Source organism: Canis lupus, chromosome 26 (assembly GCF_003254725.2).
Source record: "Canis lupus dingo isolate Sandy chromosome 26, ASM325472v2, whole genome shotgun sequence".
NCBI classification, from domain to species: Eukaryota; Metazoa; Chordata; class Mammalia; order Carnivora; family Canidae; genus Canis; species Canis lupus.
In genome coordinates this window covers 9902757-9916393 of record NC_064268.1, presented here as the reverse complement: position 1 = coordinate 9916393, position 13637 = coordinate 9902757, and the positions used below count along the sequence as shown (strand labels likewise).

General features: G+C 35.6%; 1 protein-coding gene and 1 non-coding gene across 14 annotated transcripts in view; both read left to right on the top strand.

Moving 5' to 3' along the window:
* The window catches only part of TMEM116 (transmembrane protein 116), a 138400-nt gene that overhangs the window by 24651 nt on the left and 100112 nt on the right, over positions 1 to 13637 (top strand). For 4 of the 13 annotated variants that reach the window (XM_049101823.1, XM_049101822.1, XM_025473993.3 and 1 more), the window contains 3 exons: positions 922 to 968; positions 1470 to 1533; positions 8881 to 9012. In XM_049101823.1, coding sequence (XP_048957780.1) covers positions 955 to 968; positions 1470 to 1533; positions 8881 to 9012 — 210 coding nt within the window. In that variant the 5' untranslated portion in view covers positions 922 to 954. Of the gene's footprint in view, positions 1 to 239; positions 386 to 921; positions 969 to 1469; positions 1534 to 8880; positions 9013 to 13637 lie in introns of those variants that run through there. The other 9 variants (XR_003146595.3, XM_049101821.1, XM_025474001.3 and 6 more) reach the window with 5 other exon arrangements.
* On the top strand, positions 1249 to 1356 carry LOC112677049 (U6 spliceosomal RNA). Its single transcript, XR_003146818.1, has one exon. It is a non-coding gene; the product is annotated as a U6 spliceosomal RNA (small nuclear RNA).

Sequence of the window (13637 nt, the reverse complement as noted above, 5' to 3'; positions counted from 1 at the left end):
TTCTTCCTTATTTCTTTCTGTTCCATTTCTTTCTTGCAGCTCTATTTATCTTTTCACTATTCTCTCTTTTTTATTATCCCTTTCTCTTCCCTCTTCTTAAAATTCCTAATTCTTTTTAGAACTTTGTTTCCTTGTCACCTGCTCTTTCTATTTTTGTTCTTTCTGCTTGGCTTCTCTTCCACTAGTCACCGCCTTCTTTCCTTGTCCTGAAGACACAGGGCAAGACTGGGTAGGGAGGAGCCCAGATGGGCTGGGGGTGGAGCCACCTGTTCAGTGCTTCAGGATTCAGAACCTGGGAAGGAGCAGTAGCTTAAGCATAGCTGAGGCTAAAGTCCCTATGGCCTTCCTGCTGGAGGTTAGCATTCTGGAGGACAATTGGGACTTGGTGAGATTATAAATTGTCCCTTTCTTTGTTTTTGCTCCCCCTTTCTTCCTCTTTGTTCTGTATTTTTCCACTCACAGTATCTCTTTACTACTTCTTCCTATTTCTTTATTGCTTACTATTTTTTCTCTAGCTGTCAGTTAACTCTGTTTAGTATTTGTTTGCCTTTCCTATTCCCCATTCTTTTCACACATCTGTCTTTTCTCTCTCAAAATTTAACTTTTCATACCTCTTCCCCATTTTATTCTTTCCTTTTTAAATCTTCTCATCTGGCTCTCTTTTCATTTAGTCATTTTATGTCCACCTGTCTATTCTTTTTATCTTACTGTTTCCCAGAGATGAAGCAATAGAAGAGGAAACAAGGAGCCACTTTGTCTTTCCAAGGGCTTTCTGCTCCTTCTCTGATTTATAGGGTATTTTGATTAGGCACTAAAGAGTTTGTGTTCTATACAGATAGTTCTTAAACAGTGAAATTGGAGTAAGGTTGAAAATTAAATGTACAAGTTTTAATTTTATATTCACTTTCTTGTTTTATTTAGGTTTTTTCTGCAGTACAGTGGATACAATTTGTTATGGCTACTCTGAGGTAAGTTTGTTTAATCTCATGTACTATGACTGTTTAAACAAATACCCAGGTATAAGTACACTTATACTAGTATAAGTAAAACTAGAATTCTGAAGTTTTCTGCATTTTTCCCCTGGGTATTTGTTTTTACTCTGTAGGGAGAAATACTGTTCTTCACCACGTTGATATTTTCTGATTAATAAAATGTAACATCAACAATAACAAAAAAACAGATTGAGGGATAACATCTGAACATGAAAAGACTTGGTCAACAGTATTGATTTGCAAAATCAGTAACAAAGTGGTCACTTTGACAGCATATATACTAAAAATTGGAATGATACAGAGAAGATTAACATGGCCCCTATGCAAGAATGACATACAAATTCATGAAGCATTCCATATTTTAGAAAAATGTAGTTTATTTTACATCTATTATATATCAGTAAAGCTGTAAAAATTTTTAGCAAAAGGAGGAGCCCCAGTAGTCCTCATTTAATGATAATTTTTTATCACTGTCAGTGTTATAGGTTCAAGTTCACTTATTGCCTATGCTGTATTCCAGAATACACAGAAATCACCAGAGGTGAGCAATCTCTTTTTGTGTTCTGAACTTTCAGTGACTTAGCCTTTGAAATAAATATGAGAAGTGTCATCTACAAATAATGGGATAATTCTATAAATTAATTGTAAATTTGTCATTATGATACAGTGGGATATTTTAGACAGAGTCCATAGCTTTCCCTTTTCTTCTGGATAATTATTTTAACTGTATCTTTGAATACTGAGAGATTGCCTACTAAAAGTACATTTTTTTTGCTATGCATTGATTACTAAAGTTAAGGAAGCAGTTGTTTGAAACCCGTATTCACTCTAAGCACAGTACAGTCCTGCCGAGAGGTGAGTTTTCTGATATTAATATCTTGGTAACATTGCTAGTGGGGATAGGAAATAGTTCAGAGACTTTGTTCTCTAAAAGATACTAGGTTTGCTGTTCAGGTCTTCTAGGCAATTAAAATTTAGTAGTGAAAACAGAGCAAAAATACAGTCTATGTAAAGTTATTCATACCAAAAAGATCAAGTAAAAAAGTCTTTGTTTCATTGAGGTATAGTTGACAAACAAAAATTATATATATTTAAGGTGTTAACAAACAAAAAACCTTCCTGATTGAGAGAGGACTAGGAAGAGAGTTGTATTTCCATCTATGAAAAGAATTGAAGTGAATTGTAACAACTATTTCTCTAATCAGGCCAAATGGCAGAAAATTAGACAAAATATAGTTCAGGACATTTGGGAGAGCTTTTGTTTGTGGAAAATGTGATTGGGTTTTATTGGGCCCACTTTAGTAATCAAAATAGCTCCATATGTTGAATACACTCTTGAGTTCTGAGTATACTGGGTCCTTTTTGAACCTTTTTGGTTCTCATCACTCTCCCATGAAGAGGATGATATTAGCTTCATTTCATAGATGAGGAAATTGAGGCTCAAAGTCATAAAATATGTGTTCAAGTTTCACAGTTAAGTTGCAGAACAGATTTTCAAAAGTCCAACTCTTAACTACAATCCCCTCTCAAATTAAGTATGGTATTTAGTATTTATTATATTCTAGGCAGATTGCTCAGTGTTTTAAATACATTTTTCATTTAATACTTAAAACAATTATGTGAGGTAGATCTTATTAATCTGATACTATAGTGAAGAAATGGAATCTTAGTAAGGTTGAGGGACTTTTCAAAGGTCTTAAATATAGCAAGTAAGTTGTTAGAGCTAGGATTTGAGTATAGGATTGTCTTGCTCCAAAGCCTCTCCCCATATATACTTTTTAAGCCACTGAAATATGATACTTAAGATAGGATTTTGAATTTCAGTCATAGACTGTTACTATGTAAGTAAAACCAGAAAGTAGAAGTCTTTTACTGTATTGTCATTGCCTACCAAAGTAATCTTAGACCATATATCTTTCTGTGATTCAGATTTCCCTAATGTTTGTCTCCTTTGCTGAAATTTGAATTCATATGTGATTAAGTTAATAAAGTATGAATTATATAGTAGAGAGAGCTAAGCTGAAGTTCTCAGTCTCTGCATTATTAATCTGTTGGGCTGGATGATTATTTGTTGTAGGAGGCTGCCCTGCACATTAGGTTGTTTAGCAGACTTTACCCACTAGATGCTAGAAGCAAACCGCCTCTCCCCACCTCTCAAGTTGTAAAAATCAAAGTATCTTCAAATATTGCCAAATGTCTCCTGGTGGAGGCAAAATTGCTCTTGGCTGAGAACCATTGCTCTAAGGTGACCTCTGGCATGACAGTGGGTTAGAGCTTTAGAAAGATGTGGGATCTAATTTGGCCTAGGATGTGATCTTTAGTTTCTCTGGCTTCATTTCCCATACCTTTCATATAACCAGAGCCTAAAGGACCTTAGTAACCGCTAGTTCACTGTTTCCCACACATTCTGGTGTAGGAAAAATTCCAATTTTTCCAGGTTAAGAATATCAGCCATCATCCCCAGTTTTCCTTTTTTCTCCAGCAAAGAATATTTTTAACAGCAAAAACACATGGAAAAGACAAAAATAGTCTATTAAATTAAAAATAAATATAGTAAACTAGAGAGATCCATAGGGAATCTTTGAGGGGACTAGCTGCTGAAACAGTGAGTCAGTAAGGCAAATTAAAGAGAGAAGCAAATGGCCTGGATCAGCCAGTGTTAAATAGCACTCAAGGCAGATATACTTTACTACACTTGTGTGACTTAATTTCCCCATAAAGATCACTTCCTATATTCTTTGTAGCCTGATTTTACTTGAATAGAAATATTGGGAAGCAGGGTTTTAGACTATTCATATGAACTGTTTAAGATCCTTACCAGGACAGACTTGGGCCCAGAACCTTCCCAGGAAAAGTCTTTCACACAATACATGTCCTCTCTTCTCTACCCATTACCCTGCTTTTGATTTAAAATAGGTACACATCAGACATGTTTTTTTTTTTTAAAAAGAATGTTTACTTTCATATTTAGGATGACGTATTTTGCTTTTCTGTGTCTTCCCAATTACCACATAGTGTGCTTGCTTGTACTTTCCTTATACCATGGGCTATCCTGTACCTTTCTTTGTATTACCTTCAACTTAGTATCTTGTAAACATAGGTAGGGTGAAGTTTTTCTTTATTTAAACAACAGATACTCAGTTAATTTCTGTTTACTTATTGACTTTATTGCCTGTTACTAGAACCCAGGGGTTTCCAATGAATGAAAATATATAAACCTCTTTTTATCCTCCATTTTCCTGCTAAAGACTTTAGGTATGTCTTAGTGGCAAACAACTCTCTCTATATAAGGCTATTTATTGAATCAATGACCATAAATAAAATAAATAAATAAATAAATAAATAAATAAATAAATAAATAAATAAATAAAATTCTTGCTTACAAAAGCCTCTTGATTTTTTATTTATTTATTTTTAATTATTATTAAATAAATAAATAAATAAAATTACATTCTTGCTTACAAAAGCCTCTTGGCTGCCTTTCTCCTTCAGAGTTTATTTTATGTTTAGTTTTAATTTTTTACCCAATTAACAGTTATAAACTTGTGGGAGGTCATGGGCCAGTAGAATATGTGAATGTGCCATCTAGCTGGAATTTCAATAGGCTTACCAGAGCAAAGACTATATATATATATATATATACACACACACATATATGTACACATACATATTATATATTATATATGGTTAATAATATCTGATATTTATTAAATATAGTTTAAAATTTCACGTGCTTTTGTTTCTGTTAGCCAAAGCAATGTGACTATTTACTCCTATTTGCAAGATTTTTAAAAAATTTATTTATTTATTTATTAATGAGAGACACAGAAAGAGAGGCAGAGACACAGGCAGAGAGAGGCAGAGAGAGAGAAGCAGGCTCCATGCAGGGAGCCCAAAGCAGGACTCGATCCCGGGTCTCCAGGATCACGCCCTGGGCCGAAGGCAGGCGCCAAACTGCTGAGTCACCCAAGCATCCTGCAAGATTTTTTAAAAAGATTTTTTTGTTCATTTATTCATGGGAGACACACAGAGAGAGGCAGAGTCATAGGCAGAGGGAGAAGCAAGCCCTATAGGGAGCCTGATGCAGGACTTGATCCCAGGACCCCAGGATCACGCCCTGAGCTGAAGGCAGTTGGTCAACCACTGAGCCACCCAAGCATCCCTATTTGCAGGGTATTGTAGTATCTTAGCTTTCCTCTCATTCGGAAGAGAGGTATGAGAAAAATTCCCTTTTGTACAGGTGAGATTAATTTTTATATTAAGTAGTATGTGATAATAACTTAGAAAAAATTTTAATTTACTTTTTCTTGTGATATATATCAGATGTGGATTAGAAAGCATAAAACATGTATTACTGTTTAAAGAATGATTATAATCACTAGAGACAAGAAATAGAAATTACAAACCTACTGTACTCCTTACTGGTCACAATTATCTTCACTTCTAGAGGTAACTACTATCCAGACTTCTATGACCATAATTTCTTTGCTTTTCTGTACAGTTTTGCCTGTAATGTATGTATCTTTAAACAATTTAGTTCAGCTCATTTTTGAACTTTTTGCAAGTGGACTACTATTGTATGTATTTTTAAATATATATTGTTTTGTGATTTGCTGTTTTTTGTCATTGTGAGAGTTATTCATGTTGTGTAAAGCTCCGCTTCATTTCATTTTCACTGATGTTTAGCATTCTGTATTATGAACATATCACAATTCATGTATCTGTGTTACTATAAACGATCTTATACATGTCTTCTGATACATACATGCAAACATTTCCCTAGTATATTAACCTAATGACAGAATTGCTGTAGGAGATGCTATCTCCTAGATAATGCCAAACTTTTTCAAATGGTTGTGCCAGTAGGGCATGAAAGGTCTTATTGCTTCATGTTTCCATTAATACTTGATATTGTCAGACTTTAAAATTTTTTGCCATGATTGTATAATTTTTTCCTCATTGTGGATTTAATTTTTCATTTTCTTGATTACTAATAAGGTTAGGCATATTTCCATGTTTATGGCCATTTGGATTTCCTCATAAGTACCTGTTCATATATTTTGCCCATTTTTTCTATTGTTTTGTAAGAGTTTTTGTTTTTAATACTGTGTTGATATCAGTCCTTTGTCAGTTTTATGTGTTGCAAATAATCTTCTCCCATTTTGTGGCATATATTTTCACTTTCTTTTATGGTGTCTTTTGACACATTTTTCTTTTTCACTGGTTGAATTTTTCAGTTACTTCCTTTATTAGAGTCTTTTTGTTTTGTTTAGGAAAAGTTTCCCTGCCCAGAAGTTGAAGACATTCTCCTCTATTATCTAAGAAATTTTTTATGGTTTTTGCTTTTCATATTTAGTTATTTGTTTAAATTGGAACTTATTTTTTGAGTGTGAGATAGAAAGTCCACTTTTTAAAAAAAATCCATATAGATCCCATTTGTTGCAACATCATTTTGAAAAGACTATCCTTTTCGCATTGATCCAAAAAGCCACCTCAGGGTGCCTGGCTGAGTCAGTCAGTAGAGCCTACAACTCTTGATCTCAGCATTGTGAGTTTTAGCTCCACATTGGGTATGGAGATTACTAAAATAATAATAATAACAAAAATTAAAATGTTTTTTAAAAAGCCACTTTTATCATGTATCAAATGTTTGTTTGTTTGTTTGTTTTTTGTATCAAATGTTTGTATATATGCTTAGGTCTCTTTGAGCTCTGTATTCTGTTTCATTTGCCTATTTGCCTGTCCCTGTGCTACTACCACAGTATCTGCACTCTAGCTTTATATTAAGCTTTGATATATGTACAAGTCTTCTTTCTCCTTTTTCTTTAAGAATGTCTTGTTTATCTTGACATCTTATATTTCCTTTTCAGAGGTAGAGCCAGCTTGTTAACTTCCACAAGAAAATATGTTGAGGTAAAATTCAGATTGCATTTAATCTGTATATCAATTTAGAGAGCACCAACACTTAGGTAATCTTAGGTCTTACAATCTATGAGTGTAGTATATTTCTTCACTGTAGGTCCTCCTTGAAGTCTCTCAATAAACATTAAATAATTTTCTCTGTAGGAGAACCAATACTACTTTTAGAAAAGTGGGAGTAGGGAGGTCTAAAAAGAAGAATACTAGAAATTGACAAAGAAAGACAGACTTTACTGATGGAGTCAGAAATTGAAAGGTAGCATATACAATTCTTACTGATATTTTTTCCTACTCTGAGTTTTCATTGAGGAAAGAAGGTGATTAAGGTCTGAGGATCTAAATGTGTAATGTGATGACTATAGTTGATAAAACTTGTTGTATAGTTGAAATTTGCTAAGAGAGTAGAACTTAAAGGTTCTCACCAAAAAAAAAAAAAAATGTGTGTGGTGATGGTTGTGTTAACTTGGGGAAATCCTTTCACAATGTACACATATATCAAATCATCACATTGCACACTTTAAATATCTTACAATTTTTTCAATAAAGAAAAGAACGGGGAACCCTGGGTGGCACAGCAGTTTGGCGCCTGCCTTTGGCCCAGGGCGTGATCCTGGAGACCCGGGATGGAATCCCACGTCGGGCTCCCGGTGCATGGAGCCTGCTTCTCCCTCTGCCTATGTCTCTGCCTTTCTCTCTCTCTCTCTGTGACTATCATAAATTAAAAAATGAAAATAAAGAAAGAAAAGAACAGGGGATCCCTGGGTGGCTCAGTGGTTTAGCGCCTGCCTTCGGCTCAGGGCGTGACCCTGGAGTCCTGGGATCGAGTCCCACATCGGGCTCCCTGCATGGAGCCTGCTTCTCCCTCTGCCTGTGTCTCTGTTTCTCTCTCTGTATCTCTCATGAATAAATAAATAAAATCTTTTAAAAAAATGAAAAGAACAATACAAAATACAAGTTAAGGGACGGCCTGGGTGGCTTAGTGGTTGGGCACCTGCCTTCGGCTCAGGTCGTGATCCCCGGATCCAGGATCAAGTCCCGCATGGGGCTCCCTGCGAGGAGCCTGCTTCTCTCTCTGCCTATGTCTCTCCCTCTCTCTCTCAGTCTGTCTCTCATGAATAAATAAATAAATGTTTAAAAAACACAAAAATGCAAGTTAAAATTAAACAAAATTTTTATTTTGAGTCCTTAACCATATCCCTAAACACTCAGCTGGTGATCTCATTTCCTGTTAGAAGATATTGGCTGTGCAACTAGAGGGCATTTTTAATTTTCTATATGTGGCATGTCTCCCATCTCAAAATTTCTTACTTGTCCATTCTTTTTTAAAAAATGATTTTATTGGGTGGCCCCGGTGGCTTAGCAGTTTAGTGCCACCGTCAGCCTGGGGTGTGATCCTGGATACCGGGGATGGTGTCCCACATTGGTTCCCTGCATGGAGCCTGCTTCTCCCTCTGCCTGTGTCTCTGCCTCTCTCTCTCTCTCTCTCTGTATGTCTCTCATGAATAAATAAATAAAATCTTTTTTTTTTAATGTTTTTATTAATTTATTTCAGAGAGAGAGTACACAAGCATGAGCAGAGGGAGGGACAGAGCATGATCAGGGAGCCCAGTGAGGGACTTGATCCCAGGACCTTGGGATCATGACCTGAGCTGAAGGAATACATTTATCCCAGGTGCCCCTTATTTGTCCATACTTTCCTTTGTTACTATATTTGAAGAAGGAATGTGTCTATGAGTAAGAAGTTCCAGTGCTAATCTTTACCCATGAGTAGTCTGATTCCAGGACAGTTGGGTTATTTGCAATTATAAATCCCTTACTACCTGGGATATTCCTTTATGTTCCCCACAATCCACCAATGATAGAGACCCCAGAAAAATGATGCCCAAGTTTCTCCTAGAGAGGTATAACATAAAAATAATAGTTACATTCTCCTCACTACATCATTTATGAAGTGATGTTGCTTTGACAGATAAGGCCCCTCTTTTATCTGAGCGTCTCTGACCTTCTCCTGGGGATATGCTGGCTCATTGAGGCACTTCTTTATGGAACTTCAGCAGCCAATAAGGATATTATCTGCTATAACTTGCAAGCAGTTGGACAGGTGAGTGGTACTAGATTGTGATTGTACCTTGTAAGACAGGTGTCCTCAGATCTAAATAGAAAGCAAAGATAATCCATCTTGGATTAACAAGTAGGACCCTCTTGTTTATTGTTATACTTTGAAACAATAGCTTTTATTGTTTTTCCATATTAAGAAACACTACTTGTTTATTAGAGGAAATGTGGAAAATTCAGAGAAGGAAAAAGATAATTAAAATCACCCATAATCATCCACATAATATTTTATATGTATATATAAATTAAATACAATATAGATATATTTTATGTATCTTTCCAATCTTTTTCTCTGTAGGTATATGCATTTTAAAACAAATAAAATAACACATTGGGCAGTCCCGGTGGTGCAGCGGTTTAGCGCCGCCTGCAGCCTGGGGTGTGATTCTGGAGACCCAGGATCGAGTCCCACATTGGGCTCCCTGCATGGAGCCTGCTTCTCCCTCTGCCTGTGTCTCTGCCTCTCTCTCTCTCTCTCTCTCTCTCTCTGAATAAATAAATAAATCTTTAAAAAAATAAAATAAAATAACACATTAATACTTTTTGTGATTTGTTTTTATTTTTTAGCATATCATGAATGTGTTCTCATGTAATGGAACATTCTTTAAGAACATATTTTGAGATTAATGCAGGGATTTTTATTAAAAGAATATAATAAACATTGGCTTAAGCATTGGGAAATATTACAGATCATCATGTATTGATTATAGATCTTTCATAGATTTTATAATTGGGTTAACCCATACAGTAACATCTGTACATAATGTTTCTCTTGGATTTCTCAGACTTGCTGTGTGGAAAAAGTAGAGAAAATGCAAGCTGTACTCACTGCTATGTGTTTCCTTTGAAATTTGCTACTAGAGGGAATATTTCTTTCAATTTAGTAGAGAAATAATAACATGTAATTGGCGGTATGAAATCCATGTACTAATATATGTTAGCTATCTCATAGGAGTTTTAGTATCATGGAAACATACTCTATTCAGTCCTCTTAATATCTCATAAATTGAGTAACACTGTATTGTTTTCTCAGATAAGGAAATAATATAGTTTTGGAAGTAAAAAAGTCTGCATGGAATTCTGGACCCAGTTAAGCTTTGTAATCTTAGGTAAATACTTAATTTTTCTGAATTTAAGTCTCCTAATCTGTAAAATGGTCATTAATAATATTTGCCTTGTGCTTGGCACAGGTATGATTAGTGTTACTTTTTTTTTTTTTACAACTTTCTTGAGCTGTACATACAATAAATGACATTATTTATTTATAATTTTTAAAAAATTTATTTTAAAAAAGATTTTATTTATTTGGGGGGGGGTGGAGCATGAGCAAGAGGAAGGGGTAGAGGGAGAGGAAGAAGCAGACTCCCCCCTGAGCAGGGAGCCTGATGCAGGGCTCAATCCCAGGACCCCAAATTCATGACCCAAGCTGAAGGCAGATGTTTAACCAAGTGAGTCCAGGCGCCCCTACATGACAATATTTGAAGTATACAGTTTTATCTCTTTTATTTTTTAAAAAGATTTTATTTATTTATTTGGGAAAGAGAGAGCAAGAGAGCACAAGCGGGAGGAGGCGCAGAGGGAGGGGGAAAAAGCATGCTCCCCACTGAGCACAGAACCCGGTGTGGAGCTCCATTACAGGAATCTGGGATCATGACTTGAGCCAAAGGCAGATGTTTAACTGGCTGAGCCACCCAAGGATCCCAATTTTATCTTTTTAAATATAAGTATACCCTTATCAAATCATTACTACCATCAACATTACCACAAACAACAAACATTTCTATTTCCATCACCTCCCCAAATCATTTCAAGTGTATTTTCCTTTACCTCATGGAGCATATGAATTATAATAGTTGCTTTTAAAAAATATTTGTTGGATATTTCCAATATCTGGCTCATTTCTAAGTTGGTGTTTGTTGAGTATATTTTCCCATAATAATGGGTGACAAATTTCTCTTTGTGTGTCAGGTAATTTAGGATTTCATCATGGATGTTGTGAATGCTATGTAGCATAGACTCTGGGTTCTTTTGTAATTCTCTGGAGAATGCTAATGTTTTTGTTTAGCAGACAATCAACCTGATTAGGTTTAGAATGTGAATTTCATCTTATCATTTTTAGGTTCAAGTTCTCTAAGCCTAGTTCTTTAAGCCTTAGCTATGCTGGTTTAGGGGTGTCATGTGCATGCACAGTGCAGTGGTTAGATTGAGACTTATATGGGAACATATACAGAATTAGGACATCTGCTTTTTGGGGGCTCTGTCACTTTTGGGATTCTCCTCATACTTTCCTGCCTGAAAGGGGATGTTCTCTGGTTTATGTGGTCTAAAAGACAGGTTTCTATTGGAGTTTTAGGAGCCTTCATTGAGAAGCATCATGATTGGGGTGCACACTTGAGGGAAAGTTGTAAGAGAGCAAGAGAGAAAAGTTTAGGAAACTCACTTTTGTGCAGTTCACTTTTCCATATTTGACTCCTTTGTTTGATTTTACTTTTCAGAGTCTTCAAGTAGTTGATTTTATATTTTCCCCAGAGTTTTCCTTTGTAATCAATGGGAGGGATGGGCTGTAGAGGGCCAATAGCAATATACTAGCTTGTTTATTTTTATTTATTTATTGAGAGAGAAAGAACATGCAGGGGGAGGAACAGAGGGAGAGAGAATTTTTTTTTTTTTAGAGTTTATTTATTCATGAGAGACATAGTGAGGCAGAGACATAGGCAGAGGGAGAAGCAGGCTCCCGGTAGGGAGCCCTTTAGAGGACTCAATCCCAGGACCCTGGGACCACGACCTGAGCAAAAGCAGATGCTCAACCACTGTGCCACCCAGGCATCCTGGGAGAGAGAATCTTAAACAGGCTCCACACTCAGCTTGGAGCCTGACGTAGGGCTCAGTCTCATGACCTTGAGATATGACCTGAGCTGAAATCAAGAGGGGAATATAAAAAATAGTGAAAGGGAATAAGGGGGAAGGGAGAAAAAATGAATGGGAAATTTCAGAAAGGGAAACAGAACATGAGAAACTCCTAAATCTGGGAAACGAACTGGGGTGGTGGAAGGGGAGGTGGGCGGGGGGTGGGGGTGACTGGGTGAGGGCACTGAGGAGGGCACTTGATAGAATGAGCACTGGGTGTTATTCTATATGTTGGCAAATTGAACACCAATAAAAAATAAATTTTAAAAAAAGGTACTTGGAAAACCAAAAATAAAATAAAATGAGAATATGTGAAATATTAAAAAAAAAAAGAGTTGAATGCTTAACCAATTAAGCCACCCAGGCACCTCTAGCTTATTATTTTTAACTGTAGTAAAGTACATAACATAAAACCATTGTAATAATTAAATTTTTTAAAAATTGTGGTAAAAAAATTTATCATTCTGACATTTTTATTTATTTTTAATTTTAAAAATATTTTATTTATTTATTCATGAGAGACACAGAGAGAGTCAGAGACCTAAGCAGAGGGAGAAGCAGGCCTTCCTGTTGGGAGCCTGATGTGGGACTCGATCCCAGGACCCTGGGATCACAACCCAAGCCAAAGGCAGACACTCAACCCCTGAGCTACCCAGGCATCCCCTGACATTTTAAAATGTACAGTACAATGTTATTAAGTACATTCACATTGTTAAGTAACTATCACCATCACCCATCTCCAGAAATTTTCATCATCTCAAACTGAAACTCTGTATCCAGTGATTCCACGTCTCCCACCAAGCCCCACTATTCTACTTTCTGTCTGTATGAATTTGACCACTCCAGTTATCTCATACCAATGGAATCATGCAATATTCATCCTTTTGCATCTAGCCTATTTCCATTAGCTTAATGTCTTCGATGTCTATCCATGTTGTAGCATATATTAGAATTCCATTCCTTTGAGAAACTGCATAATATCCTACTGCATACATAAACCACATTTTATTTATTCATTCATCCATTGATGGACTCCTGGATTACTTCCATCTTTTGGCTATGGTGTATAATGCTGCTGTGAACATCAGTATACAAATACCAGTTTGAGTTTGCCTTGCTCTTAATTCTTTTGAGTATATATATCTAGGAGTGGAATTGCTAGATCAAATGATAAATCTATGTTCAATTTTTCTGAGGAACTACTGTACTTTTTTCCATAACAGCAGCATCATCTTACAGTTCCACTGCATAAAGTTTCTAATTTCTTTATATCCACATTAACAGTTATTTCTGGTTGTTATTGTTTTTTAAATAACTATCCTAATGGGAGTAAAGTGGCATATCATTGTGGTTTTTGAGTTGTATTTCTTTAAAGATTAGTGATATTAGTGATGTTGAATATCTTGTGTGATTATTGACCATTTGTATATCTTCTTTGAAGAAATGTTTATTCAAGTTTTTTGTCCATTTTTATTTTTTTTCATTTTTATTGATTTATAGGAGTTCTTTATATATTGTGAAAATTACTCATCAAATACATGATTTACAAATACTCTCTTCCATTCTCTCATAGGTTGGTTTTTTGCTGTAGATTATGCCTTTTGATGCATAGAAATGTTTAATTTTGATGTGGTTCAGTTTATTGTTTCTTTGTTGCCTGTGCTTTTGATGTTGTACTCAAGAAATAATTGCCAAGTCTAATGT